At 40.5% G+C, this 24,440-nt stretch overlaps 1 protein-coding gene across 1 annotated transcript; it reads left to right on the forward strand.

The window, feature by feature from the left end:
- The first annotated feature begins 834 nt into the window (after positions 1–834).
- On the forward strand, positions 835–23,950 carry RUVBL1 (RuvB like AAA ATPase 1). The gene is made up of 11 exons (XM_083727183.1): positions 835–1,136; positions 2,808–2,894; positions 5,573–5,705; positions 7,774–7,925; positions 9,259–9,348; positions 10,264–10,413; positions 12,708–12,771; positions 13,954–14,152; positions 17,496–17,598; positions 22,339–22,430; positions 23,459–23,950. The coding sequence occupies exons 1-11, from the start codon at positions 996–998 to the stop codon at positions 23,616–23,618; spliced, it is 1,371 nt and encodes a 456-aa protein (XP_083583309.1). The 5' UTR covers positions 835–995; the 3' UTR covers positions 23,619–23,950.
- Positions 23,951–24,440: the final 490 nt, after the last annotated feature.

Raw genomic sequence — 24,440 nt, forward strand, 5'->3', positions numbered from 1 at the left:
TAAAGAATTCCATTAGTCAAATGGAAAGACATTGTGAACAAGTCCTGAATATCAAAAGAACACTCCTTTGTGTGTGGATGATATTTTTAATGATTAGAGATCTGGTATCAGATTGAGAGGAAGTGTGGTGGAGTGATTACAAAGTTGAGGCTTAAGTGTGGAAAACTCAGGTTAATTGCTCAGCTATGAAGGATGGCTTTGGATGCCACCATCTGTCAGCTCAACCTCTCTCACAGTGTTGTGAGGAACATCCCGACGTCCATGAAGAAAGGGGGCACGATACAATCCTCGTTGTTTCTTCACTCCTGTAGCTTTAACTCCAAAGGAAAAGGACTCTGCCCTGTAAATACTAATGATATCCTTTTTATTATACAGTTACAGATAGGTAGCCGTGTTGGTCTGCCATAGTCAAAACAAAAAAATTGTGTATCTGAAGAAGTGTGCATGCACACGAAAGCTCATACCAAGAACTGACTTAGTTGGTCTTTAAGGTGCTACTGGAAGGAATTTCCTTTTTATTATGTTATTATCATTTATTAGATTGATATACCGCCCTGCACCCGAAGATCACATACTGACCAGCAGTAGTACTGCATTGCTAAAATGCCAGAAAATAACAACGAGCCATACAAAAATTCCGGGGGCAATTTCCCAACTGCAACCCTTCTCTGCCGGTACTCTATTTCTACAACTACCGGGTGAAACCGGAGCGTCTTAGAAGGTGCACTAAACTGAATTGCCTGGGCCTAAAGGGGGGGGGAGAGAAACTACGACCTCTGATTGACAGGAGATTTGCCCAATGGCAAGCGAGAGTACGTTCCCGTTATCCAGTTATTTGAAAGGGGGCAAGGACAAGACGGCAGAGCGCCGGGAGCCTTGGTAACGCGCGGGTGCCGCATGTTAACTGCGTGTGCGGCCGGTAAGAAGAAGGAGGAGGAGAAGGCGGCGGGCTGAGTTTCCCGGGGCCTCCTTTGCTTCTGGTCGCCAGCGGCGGGATGAAGATCGAGGAAGTGAAGAGCACGTCGAAGACGCAGCGCATCGCCGCGCACAGCCATGTCAAGGGCCTGGGACTGGACGACAGCGGCGCAGCCAAGCCGGCGGCGGCCGGGCTGGTCGGGCAGGAGAACGCGCGGGAGGTGAGGGCGGCGCTGGCGGAGCGCCACGGCCACGGCGGTGTCCCGTCCGGCCGCGTCGTGGCCTGTCCCATCCTCGGGCTCTTCGACTTGGAGGCCCCTGGGCCCGTCGTCTCCCTAAGGAGGCGCTGGTGCAGCTGTGAAACCCCTGAGGGGGGAAGACGGCAGCCGAAAGAGAGCCATAAGGAGTGGGGATGCAGCTTCGCTTCTTGTTCCGTTTCAAGCCATGAAATAAGTTGGGGTTTGAGAAGAGCGTGGTCAAGCAGTTTGAAAGTTAGGAGTGGCCCCCACCCCCCAAAAAATCGCTTTAGGAGAGTTTATCTAAGCCACGGAGAGACCCCTGAATGTTCATGGGCTACTGTGCACATCATGCTGTGGCTGGTGCTAATAACAATAATATATTATTTATACTCTGCCCATCTGGCTGGGTTTCCCTAGCTACTCTGGGCGGCTTCCAACAGAACACTAAAATACAATAACCTATTAAACATTAAAAGCTTCCCTAAACAGGGCTGCCTTCAGATGTCTTCTAAAAGTTTGGTAGTTATTTTTTCTCTTTGACATCTGGTGGGAGGGTGTTCCACAGGGTGGGTGCCACTGCCAAGAAGGCCCTCTGCCTGATCCGAATTGGAGGCCAACAACGTATGCAGGGTCACGTTTCACACACACACACACACATACACCCCGCAAAAAAAATATCAGATTAGGTTCAACCAAATGCTAAGCATCCTATATCCCTGCCTTGTGTAACTTTTTCATAAACTATAAAATAACTGGCTATTCTAGGAAGGGGATCTTCATACCGAGCTTGGAATCTCTGCTGTATGCTTAACCTAAATCTGCTTCAATTCAAGGATATTAATTTTGGGTCTTTATTAAGTGAGAAGATCAAACTGAGCAGTTGCTTGTCAGATAGACATAGCATCTGAAGTTCATGGTGTATCATTCGAGATGTAGCTTATTTGTGTTTGTTTATTCTTACACTTCTATTCCACCTTCAAGGAACTCAAGGTGGTATACATGCTTCTCCATGTTGTCATTATTAGGGGCAAATCTGACTGGCTGGACTTTATGGAACATCAGAGCCATAGCTGCATCTGCAGCCTTGCTGCACACCTTTCATCAGCTTCCTAAAATTTGGTGCTTAGCTTAGAACTGTATTAAAGACAAGGCCTTTTCAGAGTTCATATTTCTTTGGTTTGTACTGAATTCAGAGACATATATATAAAGATATAATCTGAAACAGTGAACCCCACTGAACACAGTGGCCCTTCTGAGTGGACATGCCTACATTTTAAAATTTGTGTTAGTACATTTAACGTTCCACCAGTCTGCAAACTAGCCATTTCAACATCAGGTGAGCTGTTAATAAGAAACTTTATAAAAAGAAAAGCACTCCAAAGTTCTCATTTTTCTTATGCCAATACAAGCTTGGTGGGAGATCTTGGCCAAATCCCTCCCTTTCATCATTTTAAACTGGTGATTGTGCAAGATATTGAGTAGATTTACTCAAACAAGCCAGAAGATTATATGTAGCTGTTGTATTTGTGAAATGGTGTCCTATGCTATTGCAAATGCCTTCTATTCCTAATCTCAACAAGGACTTTAAAAAGCAAAAGACAAACAAACCCCAAACCCTCCAGTATCTATAACACTAGTATTTTTATGTTTTAGGCTTGTGGTGTTATTGTAGAATTGATCAGAAGCAAGAAGATGGCTGGCAGAGCTGTGCTATTGGCAGGACCTCCTGGAACTGGAAAGGTATGTCTTGTGTCAAATGCTTGTGTCAAATGCTGGCTCCCTTGGCCTGAAGCAAGATGAGCACCGCACCCCATAGTTGCCTTAACCGTCCAGGGGTTCTTTCCCTTACCTTTTACTTCCCAGTAGCTTGTACATTTGTTCTTATGCATACGTCATTTTACGGAATTTATGTGCTGATTGTAAAAAAATAAATTTAAAAATCTTCAATTGGTTTACAGAAATACAATAATAAACAATATTATTTATAATATTATTAATAATAAATAATATAATATTAACAACATCACAGAAGTTAAGATATTCAAAAGATCATTAAAATAAACAGCAGCTAAAAAGAAATAAAGCACATGTAACTTTTATATGCCTTTAAGGGCTTGCCTAATAAATGTTTTCAGCAGGTGTCAACAAGAGTACAGCAAAGAGTACAGTACACGCATATGCATCAGACCTTCTAAACTCATTTGGTCAGTGGAATGGGAGGAGAAATGAACTACTGCAGAACATTTGATTCTTGTATTGTAGGAGTATTATTGTTATTAAATTTGTATGTCGCCCTTCAACTGAAGAACACAGGGCAATTCATACCATAAAAATGAAAACACAGAATACATTAAAAAACAAAAGCAAAACAAACCGATAAACAACCCCTCCACACACACATTTAAAAGGCCATAGAATGTTAATCCGCCAAATGCCTGGTTCAAGAGAAACATTTTTTCCTGGTGTCTAAAGATGGCACCTAATGGAGATATTTAAATAAACTAGTACAGTGGTGCCTCGCAAGACGAAATTAATTCGTTCCGCAAGTCTTTTCGTCTTGCGAGTTTTTTGTCTTGCGAAGCACGGTTTCCCATAGGAATGCATTGAAAATCAATCAATGCGTTCCTATGGAAACCGCCTTCAGACCAGGTCCGGGGACAGTCTGTCCCCCGACCTCTTCTGAAGGGCGGCGGGGGGGCGAAAGTCTTTGCTTCCCCCCGCCTGCCTTCCCGGGGGCTTTTAAATCGCCCCGGGACAGCGGAGAATTCATCCGCTGTCCTGGGGCCATTTTAAAATGCTCGCGGACGGCTTTTGAAGGCAGGCGGGGGGGAGCAAAGACTTTTGCCCCCTGCCCGCCTTCAGAAGAGTTCCAGAGGGCTCTCCAAGCTGCGGATAGCAGCCTGCTGCCCCGCGCGAGGGGCGCTCTTAGGCGGGAACTCTTCTGAAGGCTGGCGGGGGAGAAGGGCTTTTCTTCCCACCGCCAGCCTTCAGAACAGCCTTCTGAATGTTGGCGGTGGGGAGGAAAACCTTCCACCCACTGCAAGTCTTCAAGACAGGTCCGGGAACAGAGGAGAAGCGCTGCACACCTTCCCCTCTGTTCCCGGACCTGTCCTGAAGGCTTGCGGTGGGAGGAGGGCTTTCCTCCTCACCGCCAACATTCAGAATGCTGTTCTGAATGTTGGCGGTGGGGAGGAAAAACCCTCCTCCCACCGCAAGCCCCGGGAACAGAGGAGAAGCGCTGCGCACCTTCCCCTCTGTTCCCGGACCTATCCTGAAGGCTTGCGGTGGGAGGAGGGCTTTCCTCCCCACCGCCAACATTCAGAATGCTGTTCTGAATGTTGGCGGTGGGGAGGAAAAACCCTCCTCCCACCGCAAGCCCCGGGAACAGAGGAGAAGCCCTTCGCGCCTTGTCCTCTGTTCCCAGACCTCCCACCGCAAGCCTTAGGACAGGTCCGGGAACAGAGGAGAAGGCGCGCTGCGCTTCCCTGCTGTCCCCGGAGATTTCCCTATGGGCTTTCGTCTTGCGAAGCAAGCCCATAGGGAAATTCGTCTTGCGAAGCCGCTAAAAAATCAGAAAACCCTTTCGTTTTGCAGGTTTTTCGTTTAGCGAGGCATTCGTCTTGCGGGGCACCACTGTATGCTTGTCCTAGGTGAAAGATTATGTAAATATGCAACCTTTTAACAGTAGTTAGTTATTTGATACTTACTGATACTTATTTAGGCAGCAATTCTGGACACATTTCTAAGACGCCTTTAGGAGCCATGCTAGAACTAACAAATTACTAAAAAGCTTTAAACCAGTAGTTCTTAAACTTGTTCCACCCCCATGGAACATTTGAAAATTGCTGCAGATCTCAGCAGATTAATTCCATCCCCCTTTCCATCATCATTAAAACCAGCACCATATTATAGAAATCTAGCCCCAGAAAACTAGCCCCAAAACCAGCACCATATTATAGAAATCTAACCCCCAGACTAGAGAAGGATTTATTTAACTGGTAAATCTCTCTGGAAAAAATAGTAGCCTGTTCTAGCACTACATTGTGAAAATCATGATCTTTAGGCAAGAGCCTCCTTAGCCTATTTTGATAAATATGGTCCTGTTAAAATTGCCTCCCTGCATCCTCGAATACTCCACTATTCTGGAACATTCCCTCAGCCCCCTGGAGTTGCTTTGCATGGGGCAGAAAATGAGGAAATGTCAAAAATGGTCTCCCCTCTGCTTCCTCCAGTGGGAAGATCCTTTAAGCAATATTCCACTTACAAGGACATTAGGTTGTATCCAAAGTTAATCCTACTTAGTGTAGGCCTACTGAAATTTAAGTTTAAAACCTGATAGGCTGATTTAAATTCTCTGAAATTTTGAGATTTCTGTATAATATATAATTGCTCAGTCTTTTGACTTTTTATTTTCATAGACTGCTTTGGCTTTGGCTATTGCTCAGGAGTTGGGTAGTAAGGTTCCCTTTTGCCCTATGGTTGGAAGTGAAGTGTACTCTACTGAAATAAAGAAGACAGAGGTCTTGATGGAAAATTTCAGAAGAGCAATTGGTACGTAACTTGAAACAAGAAAATAAGTTATCAGTGCAAGGTTATATTTTTTTGTTCAGTTGAATGTATAACATATATGTTATCATTTGTTTTGATTAATAAATCATATCTTGCTTCAGTTTTTAATATTACTGCAGAATTACTGAATCTCTTGCTAGCATATTTGCATAAGCTCTATAAATACTTTCTTCATTATGGCATTTTAGTTGACTCTTGCTTCAGTCACAAACAGTGCAAGAATGATACTCTGCCTTTCTGCATTCTCATTGCATAATGCTGGACAAAATAGAAGAAGGTATTTGTAGCTAACAAGATGAGTAGCTTTTCAATTAGGCTAATTTTCTCTTTAGTACTTGTGGATTTATCAATTGAATTGTTTCAGTTTGTCAAGAGGAAGAGTTGGATTTGCAAGCAAAACATTAAGCATCTAAAATCTTCCTATTTTACTTACTGTTGACAGCTGATAGAACTATCCCTTTACAGACCTTTGGATTGCTTAAAGATACCCTAATTGTTTTTATTACTGCGTCCAACATCCATTAATTCCCCGGGGCTCTGTATCATGATTTACCACAGACTTCATCTTAGTATTGAATGGCATTAAGGTGAAGAAACATTTCCATCAGTTCTTGCAACTGAAAAAAGTGGCCCATTGATTTCTGTAAGAAAGAGACTCTCAATCATCTGTGCTCTTTAAGTTACTGTTAAATTGGCAGGGTCGAGGGGGAGAGAGCCGAGAGATGGAGAGAGCGCAGTCTGCAATATTTCCTTGATGTGATGAAGTTCCCTGTCAGATTTGGAAACTTGAACCAGCAGTTGAAACCTGTGTCATCCATGTTGTCATTCTTAGAGATAGCAATAATTTAACAGCCAGCCACATTGTTGGTGCTCCACATTCCCTGGATGTCAGCATGAAGATGCTTCTAAATAAGTATTTGGTGTTAGTGAAAGATAGAAATTCTTCTCCTCCCATCTGTTGAATTTTATCTAACCCAAGTTATTAAAACATTCCTCTGAGAAATGGTTTTCTCTCCATTAATACCTATAACAATCCAGACATATTTCAGAACTGGTAACTGCCTACTCTGCTTAATGGAAACATGCTCTAATTCTTGTCCAATCATCCAGATTTTCTTTCTCAAATTAAGAATTCTCAAAAGCATATTTCTAGGGTTGCAATAGCAGAGATTTGTAGTGTGTGTTAATTTGACATTCCAGTAGACTCTGAAATGAGTACCAAAGGGTTATGAGTATAGCCTTATTTGGTCATTTGTTACTCCTCTGAATGAGCAACACCAAAGCAAGGGAGTGGGGTTGTGACAAATAGCCCAGTCTTCAAAGCTGTGTACTCCTCCACCAACATCCATGCATATAGAATGAACGTCTGGAGGGGGTCTTGACAGTTGTAGATGGGGAAAGCTTCCCCAGAATCTGAAAGCCTGAGGGAAGTCTTCACATGTGCAACATAGTCATGTGAGTTTACAGAAAATGTTGCTATATGAATTTGGGTAATTTCCAAAAATTTATTTGCATCAGAAAATTTATTCTCTGTAGATTGATCTAATTTAGCAAGGTTATCCTATGTATTTTAGTAAACAAAGCTGGGGACTTTGAAACTACAAACTTAATTTTATTTGCAGTTGGCATTCATTCATTGTTACTAGTGAGCTTACAAAACAGAGAATTTTCCACTAGTAAATAATAATGTTTAATGTTTACGCCTTTTCAGAGTCAGATTTTAGGTGGCAATTATAAGAACTACTTAGCAATTCTTTTCAACCAAACTGTCAGTCTTTTTAATGTCCTATTTGATAAATATGTATTACTGGTTATAACTCTAGAATCTGTAATGGGTTTTTTCTCTTCCATAACATAGTTTTCGTTTAAGTGGTAAAGTAACAAATGGCCCTTCATCTTTTGTTTCAGTACTACTAAATTTATTGGGTTTTACATAAATATTTCCTGATGGTATTGGAGATGGCAAAGATGACTTCAGGTGGCAAATATCAAGAGCAGTCCATTATAAAAAGCAATTATTTTTATAGCTTATATAATCAATATTTTACAGGCTTGAGGATTAAAGAAACCAAGGAAGTTTATGAAGGTGAAGTCACAGAATTAACTCCATGTGAGACTGAGAACCCCATGGGAGGATATGGCAAAACCATTAGTCATGTGATTATCGGACTCAAAACTGCAAAAGGAACTAAACAGCTCAAGGTAGGTGGGGTCTTATCTCTCACACATTTCTCAGCATCTTAGCACTTCCTCATGTCAGTAAAAGGGGCAGGAGAACAGTTGACTAAAGGTACTTTTTAAGCGATAGAATTTATTTTGCTATTTCTGTTTCACCACATGATCTGATAGGTCCTCTAGGTCATTTGCCACTTGACCACAAAAATTGATAGATATTGCCCACTCCTGCTTCCAAGAATGATTTGGAGATAGGTGATGCAGTTCTGCTGAAGCTAAGCGTTATTTGCCTTCTAAGCTGTCTGGGTCAAGAACCATTTGTAAAGCACTTAGGGTACAATACTATACACCAGGAGTGACAAGCCTGCGGCCCTCCAGATGTTGTTGAACTACAACTTCAGTCTTTCCTAATCACTGGCCAGACTGACTGGGGCTGTTGAGAGTTTGGAATCTAGTAACATCGGGCAGAATGCAGGATCCTCAACACTTCTGTGCACACTTCCCTGGAAGTAAGTCCTACAAAGCTCAATGGGTCTTACTTCTGAATAGGATTGCACTGTTAGAACTAATTCAGTTGATTGATATGTTACCAGTACAGATAGGAATGTATGCTGAGTTTCAGTGAAACGGAATTACTGTAAAACATAACTATTTTAATAAATGCGACAGTAAAGGTAAAGGGACCCCTGACCATTAGGTCCAGTCGTGACTGACTCTGGGGTTGCGGCGCTCATCTCGCTTTATTGGCTGAGGGAGCCGGCGTACAGCTTCCGGTTCACGTGACCAGCATGACTAAGCTGCTTCTGGCAAACCAGAGCAGCGCACGGAAACGCCGTTTACCTTCCCACCAGAGCGGTACCTATTTATCTATTTGCGCTTTGACATGGTTTCAAACTGCTGGGTTGGCAGGAGCAGGGACCGAGGAACTGGAGCTCACCCTGTCATGGGGATTCGAACCACCGACCTTCTGATCAGCAAGTCCTAGGCTCTGTGGTTTAACCCACAGCACCATCCGCGTCCCTAATGCGACAGTACCAAATTGCAAATTGTTATCATTGAAAAGCAATAACTGGAAATCTGTCTCACACATTGCTTGAGTCCAGAATTAAGTATGTTTACCAGGGCTGGTTCAAGCTGGCTTTCATACCTGTCCTCTTCACAGCAGCCCCCTGTACTGTCAGGAACTCTGCTGAATGGGGTGGGCTGCAGACTAAGACAAGTTCTGCTAGCCGGAACTCTGCTCATGAAAGCTGCCCAGAAAAATAAATATGAAGAAATAAAAGCTAACACACTTCTATTGGAACCTCTTTCTTTGTAGTTGCGTCTTAATATAGTTGGTCTCTATTTATTGTCTCTGTAGTTGGACCCCAGCATCTTTGAAAGTCTGCAGAAGGAAAGAGTAGAAGCTGGTGATGTGATTTACATTGAAGCAAACAGTGGCGCTGTCAAGGTAAAGCAAAGACAACAGTTGAACCTCTGACATAGTATTGGTTCAGGATTTTCCAACTTTTTCCTCAAAAGTCTGTGTCCCAAAAACATTATCAATCCCTTCTAGGATAGCTGTGATTTTCCTCAGGAAAGGAGAGAGGTGTTTTTTGTTTTGAAGGGGATCATTCATGAAATAAATGCCACCTCTAAAGGGGAATCATTTGGTTCACAAGTAAGGTCATCTGGTTTGAGAGCTCTGGTTACAGTTGCCCAGAGTGGCTGGCACAACCCAGTCAGATGGGTGGGGTATTAGTAATAAATTATTACTATGATTATTAAATGTTTTCTCATTCATTTTAATATTTAACTTCATACTTGTGTGTGTTCGTGTTCATATATGATATATAAGTGAAGAGAGAAGACCTGAAATAACTAGTCGTACTAAAAAGAAATGCATAGAGCCTTTAATCTTTTATCTTCCTGGTGTTCTTGCCATAAGATATATGCATCTAGAAGGGAATACTGCATTAGTTAGCATGTTCTTCGTATCTGATTTAAAATGTAGTTTAGGGAGATACTTGGTGTTTAATGGATGAGCATAATATTTTGTATCATACAATAAATCATCTATGTCCCAAGAAGTCTAGGACAGTTTTCTCCAATCTCCAGTTAATCTGCTGGATTTGTCCTTTAGCAAGAGTTTCGCTCTTTCAGAAGAATGGAGAAAATACCAGGTGCTTTCAGTATGATTTCATAGGTTGATCAGTCGTTCGTTTTCCAAGGACAAGCATGGCATTTTCAAAACTGTCAGACGAAGCCTGTTGGTGTTGTCACTGTAAAACAAGACCTTTGTTTATCAGCTGTATGTCATTCTCAATATTGGCAATAACATTAATTATAAATATAGTGTATGTGATTTCCAAATTCCTCTTCGCAGAGGCAAGGCAGGTGTGACACCTATGCGACAGAGTTTGACCTTGAGGCTGAAGAGTATGTTCCTTTGCCGAAAGGTGATGTGCACAAGAAGAAAGAGATTATCCAGGATGTAACTCTTCATGACTTGGATGTGGCCAATGCTAGACCTCAGGTATTCAACTATACTGACAGAAGCATTCAGACTTTCAGATTTGTGAAGAGAAGGAAGTAGTGCTTTTGCAGGATAGGCAGCATTCCTGCAAAGGCTCCCACTAAGGAAAGAAGGGAAGAAACAGCGGATTCCCCTCTGCAACCCTCCGTACCATCCCCCACGCTGTTACAGAGGCTCTCCCACAATCCTCCGGAGCAGATTTTCAGGGGGCGTATAGGATTGCAGGGGAAAGGAATTCTATCAGCAAGAATTGAGTGGAATTTTCCTTGGAAGAAATCTGGACCAGTCCACTAAAAATATAACAGTAGATCTTTGCCTCCCTTTTGAGTGTGCCGGCACCTGGGGTCAAGGAGTACTGTCACAGTTCTATCCATTATTTTTCCTTGTTGCTGCAGTATGGAGTAAGCCAGGCTTTCCTGAAACACACAAACTCATTTAAAACAGGGATCAGGATCTACCAGTAGAACTGTGGATGATTTGCAGCCATCTCCAAGAGTTTTTGACTACCAATATTTGCAAGTTTTAAAAATCACCAACCTTGTTTTGGGGGAATTAGTGAGGGTGGTTATTGCATGTAGATCAATGAAGAAAATGGAAAACATTTTTGGTGCTAATAATATTCACTGCCTTTTACCAGTAATTTCTACTGCAACCTAAACTGTATGCATATTTTAGTACAGTGAGGCTTTTTGAACCTACAGGCAAAGATATGATAGTTTGACTAAAATGTAAACATATTCCATGAGATAGGGGGTCAATGAGAGGTCTTGATTTTTCTGTTCTTTTACTGGTTCTAATAACAAGAAGCCAGAAAAGTTTTTTGTCTTCTTTTAAACTCAAATTACATGGTTTTGAAAAGTGAATACTTGAAAAGTCGTTAAGGCACACATATAGCAGGAAAGTCAATATTGCAACTCTGCCAGGGATCAATGACTCAAGCTGATACCTGTCATGCAGAGATGTGGAATATAGAGAACTCCTAAAACCTTTGGCAAAAGCATTTTCTGTGTGTGGTATTTGACACATTGTTAAAACTAATCTGCTTTACACTCAGGGTGTCTAGATACATTTTGGAAATATCTAATGGATCTATCCAGTTTTTGTTAAATGCCCATGGACAGATTAAGTTGCTTTTATGAGAATTTTTACTGTCAGCTCCCCTCAGTATACAGTGGTACCTCGGGTTAAGAACTTAATTCTAACCTGAAACTGTTCTTAACCTGAGGTACCACTTTAGCTAATGGGGCCTCCTGCCGCAGCGCGATTTCTGTTCTCATCCTGAAGCAAAGTTCTTAACGCAAGGTACTATTACTGGGTTAGCAGAGTCTGTAACCCGAGGTACCACTGTATGGCCCTTTCAGTTTGTCTCTTAGCTTAGAGAAGTTCTGTATGAACGCTCCAGTATGTTAGATAAGTTCTTAAAGTCCCCACTGTGTTACAGTGAAGGCTTTTGTGTTTGCAGCTGCAAACAGATTAATCTCTCTCTCCAATTGCAGCAAGTCAGTTCTGAGGGTTAAACAAGGCTATGTTCATGCAAGCTTGATTATTGCAGTCTTCAGTTGGAGAATGTCATCCATGCTCACAATAACATATTGTCAGCATATCCACACAAACATATTCATCTTTATTTTTAAATAAGTGCCCTCATCAAAATAAAATTAGGCTCCTGGGTGTTGTGGAGAAATGCCAATTGTATGAACTGATATCTCCACATTGAGTATATAATATATACATGGTCCTGAGGAAGGGCTGCTATGCTAGCCAAATAATGGTGACTACATGCTGTAGTGTTAATTCATATAGCTGGTACATAGCATGAAATTAATCCAAAGGATTTGTTTTCCCGGGTGTGATTATTTCTGGCTGGCTGAAATACCTCATAACTCTTAATGTTAACAGTACTTATTTCTAAGACTTTTAAAAACATTTTTAAAATAATTTTAAAGACCATCAACTTCCCAAGCTGAAATATTACAGAATATACTGTATAAAACAATGTTGTTTTAAAAAAACTGAAATAATAGTTATGGGCCATATTCAACTTAATAGTGTAAAATTAGCACTAGAGCAACAGGATTTGCTGCTCCATCCTTACATAGGTGCCCTGTGCCATCTGCAGATCTTCCCATAACAGATTTAGGGGGCACACAGGTTATGTCAGGGGAGGAGATCTGCTTAATGCTACCTTGAATTCAACCCTTTATTTTTAGTTTGACCAAATTAAATTTTCATAGCTTTTTCTGTACAGTAACAAAAAAAGATACAACCTTAATTTTCAAATTTGTTTTCTCTAGGGTGGGCAGGATATCCTCTCCATGATGGGACAGTTGATGAAGCCTAAGAAAACTGAAATCACAGGTACAATAATTGTCTCACTTTCAGCATGACCCCTATGCTTATACGGATGTAAGTCCCACTGAACATAGTGAGACTTGGGTGTATAGTATTGCATCCTTAAGCTTTCAACAAGGCAGAAGGAAGGATAGTCTGAATGTATAGGAAGCGCGATGTGCATTACACAGTGCTGCTAAAGTTGAATGGGTTTCGGAATATTGTGTTCCAGCAGTTCAGTGACTACTCATGTGTAACACTTGAGAAGTGCTACATAGGGCATCTGGTTGGTACTTGTGAGCATTGATGAGAATCTGGTGGTGTTGCCTCCTTTCCCCAAATGGGGCACCAGCAGAACAGGCATCAATGCATCAGCTGTTACTTCACTCTTACACTCTTTAAACAGGCTTTATTCATAGTATGTTTTACATTTACTGACCTACAATTTTGTATACATAGTTGAGCACTATAGCATGTGCCCTACATTCAGCATCCAGCATTTTGAAAACATTATAAAATCCTGAAAATATGAGTCATTAGTCATTTATTCAGAAGTTATGCAGCCTTTTTTGAAGTTATCCACAAACTGCAAAGATGAGAATTCACCTTACTGAATGTGAATAGTATGCATAGAAGGATAGCACAAAAAAGTAGAATCCTGGAGTTTTGGCAGATAACAAATAATGGGCGTGCAAAAGATCTGAGATTGAATCCCCAGCATCTCCAGCTGGGACTGGAAAGACCCCTATCTGAAGCGATGGAGAGTCATTGCAAGACAGTGTATTGTTTACATTGTAGACAGTTACTGAGCTAGATGAACAAAGTTGTCTGATGCGCTAAATTTAGAATAAGGACTTGTATTCACCAATCTTCATTTATTTGTTTGTTTGTTTTTTAAAAAAAACCTGGTGTAATCTTGGGACAAAACAGCAATATTTACAAAGTAAGTAAGTATTGGTTTCCATCCAAAAATAAGCAGCTGAGTAATGATTGACTTGAATCCATAATGATGCAAAACCATTGTCTCAGCCTCATCCATTTTAAAGAAGTTTAATTTAATTTAAATTTCCTTATGCATAAGATTTTTGTGCATCTGTTCAGAAAAGGATACTAATAAATTGGTGCAAAAGGGGCCGCTCTTTTATTGTAAGTTGTCTTGGAGCTTTCATTATAAATAAATCAGGTTATTAACTTTTATCTTTCCCTTAGACAAGCTTCGAGGAGAGATCAACAAGGTGGTGAATAAATACATTGATCAAGGCATTGCTGAATTAGTCCCCGGAGTTCTTTTTGTGGACGAGGTTCACATGCTGGATATTGAGTGCTTCACATATTTGCACCGAGCGCTGGAATCTTCTATTGCTCCGATTGTCATCTTTGCTTCCAACCGGGGGAACTGTGTAATCAGGTACAGTGCTTAAAGCTTAGTCCTGCATGGTTCTCGTCTTCCCATAAGCCTCTGTGTTAGCTGCTTCAGCACAAAGAGCTATGATCTTTGGGAGCTTTTTATCCGTGGTGCTGATACACCTGTGATAATCATCTTGATGGGTCACAACCATATCTGTTGCTGCAGGGCTGCTTAAGGGCTTCACTGCAGGAAAAACCTTCACACTGCGATGACCAAGAATTAGTAAGTTTCTTTAGAGTCAGGTTTTTCAGGATCTTAATTTTTTTTCCTCCCCCTGTGCGCATCCCTAGATCTGTTCCTATACAGTTGCTTTGCTTGTCTTCTCCATAATGTTTCAAATGCCACTTGTTCATATCTTTTTTTTTCTTAGTATCCGGCTATACTGCTTCATCTGTTGGCAGTCTTTGCACATGCTCATCTTTCATCCCATACAGTCAGGTTTCTTTTTATAATGGCACCATCACCCTCAGAGGTGATCTGTCTTCTTTTGATAATTTGGAGTAGGTTTTGTATCTCCAAACGGCTTTGAGCTGCACTGCTTTGCTGTGAACAAGTTTACATATTGCACTTGGATAAAAAGAATCCTGCAACATCATTTCCAAAAAAGAAATAAATGTCTTGTTTAAATATTCCCTTTCTGTTTGTTTTTGCAGCATGTGCATTAGATATCGGGTGGGCAATGGCTTTTGTTTATTGATTTTTGCTCCAGCATTTAAAAAAGCATTTGGTGCTTTAGAAATAATAATAGCAACGCCACTACCTGCTTTCCCTTTTCATAGTTTAGCTGGATCCCATCTTGTATACTGTTAACAGCTAAATGCTAGACTGGCGGCTTTCAGGTATTACTGCTATTTCTGCCTTTACTTAAATAGACTACTTGTACTCATCAAAGATTCATCCCTATTCATTACTGTTGTCTACTTCTTGTGTCACTTCGTAGTCTGCTTACAGCATTTTTTTCTGAAACTTGGTTTATTTCACTTATTAAAAACATATCTCACCGTTTCTTAGGCAGCTAACAAAATCCACATTGTGTAAAACAGTGACAATGGAATAAATTGTGCTTGTCTTGATATAAATTGAAAAAATTATTAAAATGACGATTTCTCTGGCATTGAGGGTTGCTACCTTCTCTTTCCTCTACTGCTAGCAATTTGCCACAGAAAATATGTCAAATGGTGGGACTTGCCCCTTCTGGCACTCGATTGGGATGGGAAATGCATCTCTCCCACTTGCATATATATATATATATATATATATGCAGGTTTTGGTGTCCTCGGGTGTCTTCCCGTGTAAAAGTTGGGGTGTCTAGGCGACGTTTCGACGAGGTCTCACTCGTCATCTTCAGGCTGGTGCTTTCGGCTTCTTGTTACTGGAACAAGAAGCCGAAAGCACCAGCCTGAAGATGACGAGTGAGACCTCGTCGAAACGTCGCCTAGACACCCCAACTTTTACACGGGAAGACACCCGAGGACACCAAAACCTGCATTCCTGTACCCGTGAAAATCTACGAAAGCATATATATATATATATATATATATATATATATATATATATATATGAATGAAAATAACTCTGAGAGACCAATGTTTAGAAAAGCTATTTCAAAGCAGCATTAGTCCACATGTCTGTAAAGCCTTCCACTATTGCATGATTCACACACACCTATATTTGCTGAAGAGGGAGGCCCTGCCAGTGTATAAGGGACCACTAAGAATTAAGTATGGGCTTTTTCTTGAACGTCCACATTCTTTGCTGCCCACCAACATTTTATTCAAGCTTGGGCACCTGCTCTGCAACCTGTGTGCAGAAGACATTGGCTTAGATGCAAAAGTGTCTTGTGCAAGTGGAAAGATTCTTCCACAAGGCAAATTCTACCAATTTACTTGTCCCACTGTAATGCCCCCCCCCCCCCAGTTTCCCATCCCTTTCCCTTAATTGAGCAACTATTGGGGTGAGGGGAGGGTGCAGGAAAGCAAGTGAATTTATGAATATGTACTATTTATTTTCTGTTTTAAACCACTTAGCCACCCACTTTTAAGGCGCTTGGGGAAGGGATTGAATATCCACAAATCAGAATATGTACATTTGGACAAAAGGGTTGAGGATGGTAGAGAAATGAACATGCCCAGATCCATTCTCTTATCTTAGTGGAGAAGAGACCCAGTCCACTTTTTTCTCTTGCCTTACTTGCACTTTATGCTCTGCATGCTATAGATTTTTAATAAACTTAGATTACTGTGAAGTAGTGTTGTCTCCAGATACTTGGAATTAAGGCCTACGACACCATAAACACCTCCAGTCATCTTGTCAATATGTTTCTCCTTAGGCCAGGTAGAAGTGAACCTCTCAAAGTTAAAGAACAGTCTGCTTCTGGTAATTGTTGGGTGATTTCTCCTCATCTCACAGTGTAATCGGTAGACTCTTAGCCTGTCTTCCTCCTTACAATCCGTATCACACCCAATCTTTCCTCGGCTTTTGCAAAAGATATTTTGGCCCCATGCAGTGAAAGCACCTTCTTTTGTAGACAGAAGTTTCCTATGAACCAGGACTAAAATTGTATCAATAGTCTTTCATGTTGTGTTGAAAGAATTTTGAGTTCATGATTCTTTTATTAGAAGTAGAAGCCGCTATCATTTAGAGGAGGGGGAATAGATTAACATTCTACTCCTATGCTCTGCTCCTCCCTCCCCTCTGCTCCTCAGATTCCACAACTGAGTAGGATCATGATTTTCTAGTAATCGCCTGAATAAGAAATATTTTTAGATGAAACTGGAGTGCCCTCTAATGGAGAACAGAAGATATTGTTGTTGTTATTATTTGTTATTTATTGAATTTATATACCACCCTATACCTGGAGGTCTCAGGGAGGTTCACAGAACAAAATCAAAATATAAAACCACAAAATATATAATCAAAATAAAAACAGCAACCCAATAACCCCCCCAAAAAAACACATTTTAAAAGGGCAAAGTCATTTTCTTGTTTTACGTAGATACAATACATTGGTGGGAGTGGAAGGCAGGAGTGTTCATCAGTCAAATACTTCACAGTATTTGCACTAAGATTGCAAATTAAGGTACCTTGTGATGACAAAGAGTTTCACCAAGCTTCTTCTTGAATCCAGATTTTCTGTTGCCTAGCTCATTTATGTAGAATACAAGCCACTCTTCAGGAGAGGTATGTCAAAGTCTGCCTCTTAGGACAGTGCGACGTAAGGCATCACCAACCAATATAATTTCTTAGTGTGTTGCTTTGAATGTTAGAAGAAAAGCTTCCCACCAGCAAGCCTATTAAGGTGATAAATAAATCTAAACCTGCACTTTTCTTTATATCCTTGCAGAGGTACAGAAGATATAATCTCTCCTCATGGGATACCTCTGGATCTTCTGGATAGGGTGATGATAATTAGAACCATGTTATACACGCCACAAGAAATGAAGCAGGTACCTCTCTTACTTATGTAAAATTTTGTCGGGCAGGCAGCAAAGGTCCCTCTCTAGAACCTCAGCCAGTGGGGCGGGGTGTGAAACAGCACTGGCTTCTTACCTATAACATGACTGGTTTGCAGGATTTGTTTTTTAGAAAGTTTTGGGGTCCTATAATTTTTTTAAACAATATTTATATGCTGGCTGATAACAAAGTTCTCAGAGTGGCTTACAATAATGTGAAAAATATTTAATACAGTAATATACGTGGCCCTTTCCAGAAGGAAAGTTTCATCCAAGTAGGAATTCATCCTGCAGGTTTCTTGCTTTGAAACTATGAAGGCTATGGTTTCCTCTTTAAGATATTATTATTATTATGTTTTATTTAATTTTATTTTTAAATGTCTGCTGCGTTCTTTGCTATTCAGACATCACCAGAAATGGTTCGCAACAAAAGTAAAAACCTGCAACTTCTGATAAAATCAGAACAGCTCTCCAATAATGGGTAAATAAACAGCCCACAAAAAAATCTGTTTAAAAACAACCCATAAGTCAACAGGAAAAGTGCTTTAAAAATGCCAATAAGTATGAAGACTGTTCCACTCTCCATATTTATCTCCATGTGAACTGATTTTTTAATTCATCATAATGGTAATGTGATGGGAACAGATCTTCATTACACTTCGCTTGAAAGGGCGGTCCTGCTTACATTTTGTGTGTTTCTTAATTCCAGATCTTAATTTTTTTCAATATTTGCTCAGTTTGAAATGAAACCACTCCATGTTAGTATTTGAAGTATGTGCATTTGTAAACTCCTGGGGTTCGTATTCCGTCAGTGATTTGCTTACTGTATTCTTGGATCCATTTTATAGTTGATCTAGACGAGATTTTTTCAATGATTGGCTAGAGCAACAGTCCAGTAAGCAGCAGGACTCCTCTTGGTGCAAGGAGCATTGATTGTAATCCTTGGGTGCCATTATGAGGCATCTTGTCAAAGATCCCCCCTCATTAGTGTCTCAGTGCTGTGGGCTGACACCATACAGGAGCCATTACGGTTTATCATGTCAATTCTTTGTATTATTTAGGAGATAGTGTCAATGGCGGAAAGCATTGTCACCAGATAATAGTCTCTGCTGCTGGATAAGTGCCAAGGTGAAGCAGAGGCATTTATTGAATATAAACGTAGCAGCAAAGGCTCATTTCCTTTGGTATGAGGAAGCTTTTGTGTGGTGCCTTCTTTCAAAATATGCCGTGGTATTGATACTTGGGATGTTTTTGTGTACCTGACAGGATAGCTGTAGCACCTTGATATAGATTACAGCAGAGGTGGCTAGAGGATACAGCTGTACAATGAGGTTTTCATTTCAATATTAGCATAATACTATGTATTATAATATTAACGTTGGGCAAAGTAATTGAGAGTGGCCAACTGCAGCTGTGCCTGGGTGAAAGGGATTATCTAGACCAATTTCTGCCTGGCTTCAGACCTGGGTATGGCACTGAAACAGCCTTGGTCCATCCTAGTTATTAACTTTTATCATAGAGTGCTACCCTGTTGATTCTGCTCAATCAACCCCTTGGTAGTGTTTGATACTGAACATTAGGAATAACTTAATGAAAGTAAGAGCTGTTCAACAGTGGAACAGACTCCCACAAGAGATGGTGAACTCTCCTTCGTTGGAGGTTTTTAAGCAGAGGTTGGTTGGCTGTCTTTCGGGGTTTTTTTAGTTGTGATTCCTGTATTGCAGGGGGTTGGACTAGATGACCCTTGGTTCCTTACCTGCTTTTGATTAATTATATGCTGCAGTTTGCCCTCTTTTGCATCTCATCTGGACAAGGTTTAGATTTGCTTAGTGATGTGTTCAAAGTGCTGGTTTTGACCTATAATGCCTTAAATGGCTCAGGACCGCAATACCTCAAGGACCGCCTCTTTCCATATGAACCTACCCAGACCCCGAGATCATCTTCTGAGGCCCTTCTTCATGTGCCTCCTCCTTGAGAGGTCTGGAGGATGGCAACATGAGAATGTGCCTTCTCTGCAGTGGCTTCCTATCTGTGGAATGCTCTCCCCAGGGAAGTTCACCTGGCGCTTTCTTTATACACCTTTAGGCAGCAGGCAAAAACATTCCTTTTTAACCAGGCATTTGGTTGATTTGATTGACATCCTATGACCTTCTCAAATGTGGGTTTTATGGGGGGGGGGAGTTATTGGGTTGTTGTTTTTATTTTGATTATCTATTTTGTGGTTTTTTATATTTTGATTTTATTCTGTGAACCGCCCTGAGACCTCTGGGTATAGGGCTGTATATAAATTCAATAAATAAAATAAACATTGTCCGCAGCAGATTAGGAAAGGCAGGGCACAGAATAGGATTCTTTCTTTCTTGAGCCTCCCCTCTTCCTCAGGTGCTTCCTCACCTGACCCTGCTAAAGAGTTCTGTTCCCCCACAGTTTTAATTGACCCTATGGAGAGGGGGAAATGGGGCTTGGGGTTTTCCAAGAGCAGTTACACCCCTTCTCCCCGCACACAGCCTGCAAGTGGGGCTTTCCACCCTTATAGTTCACAGCAGCAGTGGGTAACCTGTGTGCCTTCAGATGTTATTATACTCTCAACTCCCATCAGCCCTGACCTTTGGCTGGGGATGATGGGAGCTGGAGTCCAACCCCTGGTTTCAAGGATCCTTTGGCATGCCTCTCTGTGACCAGCTCTTTGCAGCTGAGTTGGGGAATGTTCAGTTCCAAGTACCATTTATATGCATTCCTTTAAATGCTTACCAGTTGAAAAATGCCTCCTTGTCCCTGTCCCCACCAAAGTAAGATTTGTATGCATACCACCAGAAGACTGTGTGCCTACTGTAGGGACCACCTGCATTCCAGAACTTTCTCCTATTTTGACATAGATGTACCTGCACAAAGAACACTACCTTGCAAGTAGGGAATGTGATATGGTGTGACTCAATAATCCAAATAGGTATTTGATTCTTGCATGTAGCCTTAGAGTGTTTTACATATTCTGGGTTGACTGTGCCCCCCCCCCATAAACTGGCTACAGAGATTATTTACTGGATTGTGTATTCTTTATCTGTTTTTCCAAAGAAGAAAGTATTACACAGGCCTTTAAAAATTATATTCAGGTTTAGTCTTTATCTCAGTTGCAGTGGTTTAAGGGTTGGGAGCCAGAGAGAGATTTTAGTTCAGGTTCATTCAAGAGCCTGTGCCCATTCAGAGGACTTCTGATTTATCCTGACTCAGTACCTAATCATCAGCCATTTTTACGACTTGACATGATATATTGTGGGTTGCTGATCAAGAACACAACTCCAAAGCCAATTTAGGCATACAGTTCTTCGGATCACAGTCAAGTTGAATATCAGCTAGAAACTCCATATTGGTGGGGGGATTTGTCTGATGTACTTATATTCAAATTTGATGACTGAGACTATTTATAGGAGCACTGTTTTTTCTTTTCTTTATTGATATATTGATATCTCAAAACATATACAAAATGTTTACATAGTATAACATATACATTATACTTGTAAATTCACATTTTTCTGTAGGAGCGCTGCTAATTGTCTCCTTGTGTTTCAGAAGCCTGACTAGCTTCAGCTGGAAGTCAGGCATTTAGTGTTGCCCGTCCCCAGCTGTGGAATACATTTCTAGCAGGTGGAAGACTTTTATATATGTCACCAGGCCTGTTCAGTATGATTTAAACTATTTAAGATGAACGAGTCATTTTATGATTATTCCATATTGTTTTTATGGGTGGGTTTTTTTTGCAAATTTTGTTGAACAACATCTGGTAGTTTTGTATGAGGTGCAGTCTAAATATTTTAATAAACAAAATGAAGTATTAGCCTTAATATTTTGGTCAAATTTGAACACTCCCAAGAGCAACTTCAAATTCTAATGCTCCTTCAACTAGCTGCCTAGTACGTGAAGCCCCAATTCTGTGCTCATCCCCCTTCCCCCTCTTCCGCACTCTGATTCCCTTGGTGCATTTTTATGGCTTTAATTTAAACGAGTGCTTCTTGATATCTTGTTTACAAAGCTGCCAAAGTGAAAAATACCTGTATTATATGAGACTCGCAGTTCCAGAGTTATCTCAACACTACAACACAACATCATTATCCAGTCTGCCCCTTATCACTCAGCTGGTAATACGGACTGCAGGGAGCCTGGTGCCACTTTTGTTACAGCTCTATGTGCTCAGGCTTATTGGTGATATCTTCTTCTTCAACTTTACAAAGATCTTCAAACTGGTACAAGCTGGAGACTGTTCTTGATAGATTAGATTTATCTGAGAGGTTTTGTGGGAGTAGTTGAACCTTGCAGAGAAACTTACTTATTTATTTATTTTACCGTCTTATTTGTCAAGAGGCTAAAATGTCTGGCATGCATTTAAGCAACTAAAGGACAGTTGAGACTTTCCAAGCAAATTGTTCTGAAGATTTATTCCAGGTGGGGTACCGATGATCTGTGATTCTGTAGGTATATTCCATATCATTCTCATAGTTTAGGAGTTACAAAGGTTCTTGAGGAATGCCCCAAAATATTATTCCATTTGCAACCCGAAAGGATCCCTGACTGTGTCACAGTTCTAAATTGGATACAGTGAAAGTGGATGTTAAAATAAACCAGCCCGTGTTTAAACTATGTTTTATATATGATTTGCATGTGATGCTAAGGTGTGTTCACAGTTTTAAGAAATGCATTTTTTAAAGTCCAGACTGTGTTAAATATATTTTTCTGCTTTAGATCATAAAGCTTCGTGCCCAGACAGAGAGTATTAATATTAGTGAGGAGGCACTGAATCATCTTGGAGAAATAGGCACCAAAACAACATTAAGGTAAGCTTGTTGACTATAAATGTCAAATAATGACTGGTTTTGGAAATGGTATGAAGATGGGCAGAAACAGGTAGCTAGGGAGTAACCAGCAGACCATTGTGGATTTCTGGTGAAATACTAATTTGCTTGAATGACGAAGCTCAGAGTTCCACCAGTGTTGCATAATCCTTTTATTCATGACATTCAATTTCTGCATTTAAGGTAGTTCCTCTTTATTATTAACATATGAAATACTTGCATATACATAACTTACAGACAAGCTAAATTATAGTAGTGAAAATCCTTTGCAGAAATTAATAGTTGTATGATAATGATTGGTCATTTTAATGGACTGCATATTACTTATTAAACTGTTTGACTGCTCCTTGCCATTTTTGCAGGTTGATACATTCAGTAATTTTGGACATGGGAGCCCAATGTCTTTTGCAGCCACCCATTGATGGCTGGCAAAATTGATTCTACCCACCTTCAAGGCTAGTGACATTTTTGCAAGAGTTAGTAAATTCCAGATCACATGAAAATAGCCATTGCAATAGAGTTCTGTAACAATCCTAGCAGGATATAGAATAGAATAGATTCATGTGCAAAGTGTGGCCGGCAGATTCTTTTTACAACTTCCTTGCAAGGCAGTGAGGAGTCCTGAAAGTAGATTCTAGTGAAAGTAGATTCTAGGGACCAGGGTCTAAAGAACTGCACTCATTTCCGTTGTGTTTCTCAAACCACAGCCTCATTTCCACATCACAAATAGCTTTTGAAATTCTTCATGTTTTTTCATCTGGTATGGGAGGTGGCATCACTGCTCAAAGTGGGAAGAGTCAAGTTGGTGGGTGTGCTTTAAGTGGCTCTTTGGCTCTTGGCTTAAATGTTTAATTTCCCCAGCTATAAGGTGCATTGGACATTTCTGGAAGCTAGGTTCATTTATTCACCCTGTGGAATATTTCTGTAAGTGTCTCTTTTGAGGAGTTTTCTCTGTTCTACTTTGTAGCTGGCATGTTAATTTGACACATGCTCTTATTATTTGGCCATAGGTATGCTGTGCAGTTACTCACACCAGCCAATCTGCTAGCCAAGATAAACGGGAAAGACAGCATAGAAAAGGAACAAGTTGAAGAAATAAATGAACTCTTCTATGATGCCAAATCCTCGGCAAAAATACTGGCGGATCAACAGGAGAAATACATGAAGTGAAGAAGTTTGTTAGCCTTTCTAGTCCTCAGAGCCTCTTTTAACATTCTCCAAATTTTAACTTTCACTGGAACTGAAAAGTTCTTAAATATCACAATACTGTTTTGTAGCAAGAAGAAGCATTTCCTTTGTTCTTAGTTCACCGAGTTGGAATGAAATCATTTCGATGTCTGTGGTATCTTCTTGTTTCATATATTGAGTGCCTATATGAAATGGATGCAGGCTGGCATACCCTTATATTCCTCTTCTAGATTTGATTGCTAAGTTGCTTAGAAAAGACAATTTATTTTCATTGTTGGTTTTGTTTAAAAATAAATGTGAACTTGTTTTTAAAATGTTTTAAGTTTGACAGACTAATGGTGTTTTGGAGTGTCCATCAAACCTTGTCAACAAAGGATGGATAACCCAGTAAAAGTGATGCTGTTGCCTACATTTTCATTCTTTGGAATGAAAACTTGAAGGTGCATTCACTTGGATTCTAGGCTTTTGCTTGGTTTTGGAGAGGTGGGCCAAATTCTCCAAGTTAAATTGCTGAATAACCAAACTTGGATGTAGCTAGCACAGTTTGCTTGGATGTAGCTAGCACACTCTCCCAAGTGGCAAACTAGCCAATAACTTCAAAAACTTTGGCACTGATGGAAACGGAAGAATTCTTACACACTCTACACTTTCTTCTCCATAGTTGTTGCTTTGTGTGTCTTTCACTAAGCTAACCTTCACAACAATAATGATATGGTATGATGTATGCAATCCCAAATTAAAACTGAACTTCCAGTTTACCATTTTGAATGCAACAAAATTGTGAAGTTTATGACACACATAGTT

The sequence above is a fragment of the Podarcis gaigeae genome, assembly GCF_964106915.1.
Source record: "Podarcis gaigeae genome assembly, chromosome: 2".
In the NCBI taxonomy this organism is placed as follows: domain Eukaryota; kingdom Metazoa; phylum Chordata; class Lepidosauria; order Squamata; family Lacertidae; genus Podarcis; species Podarcis gaigeae.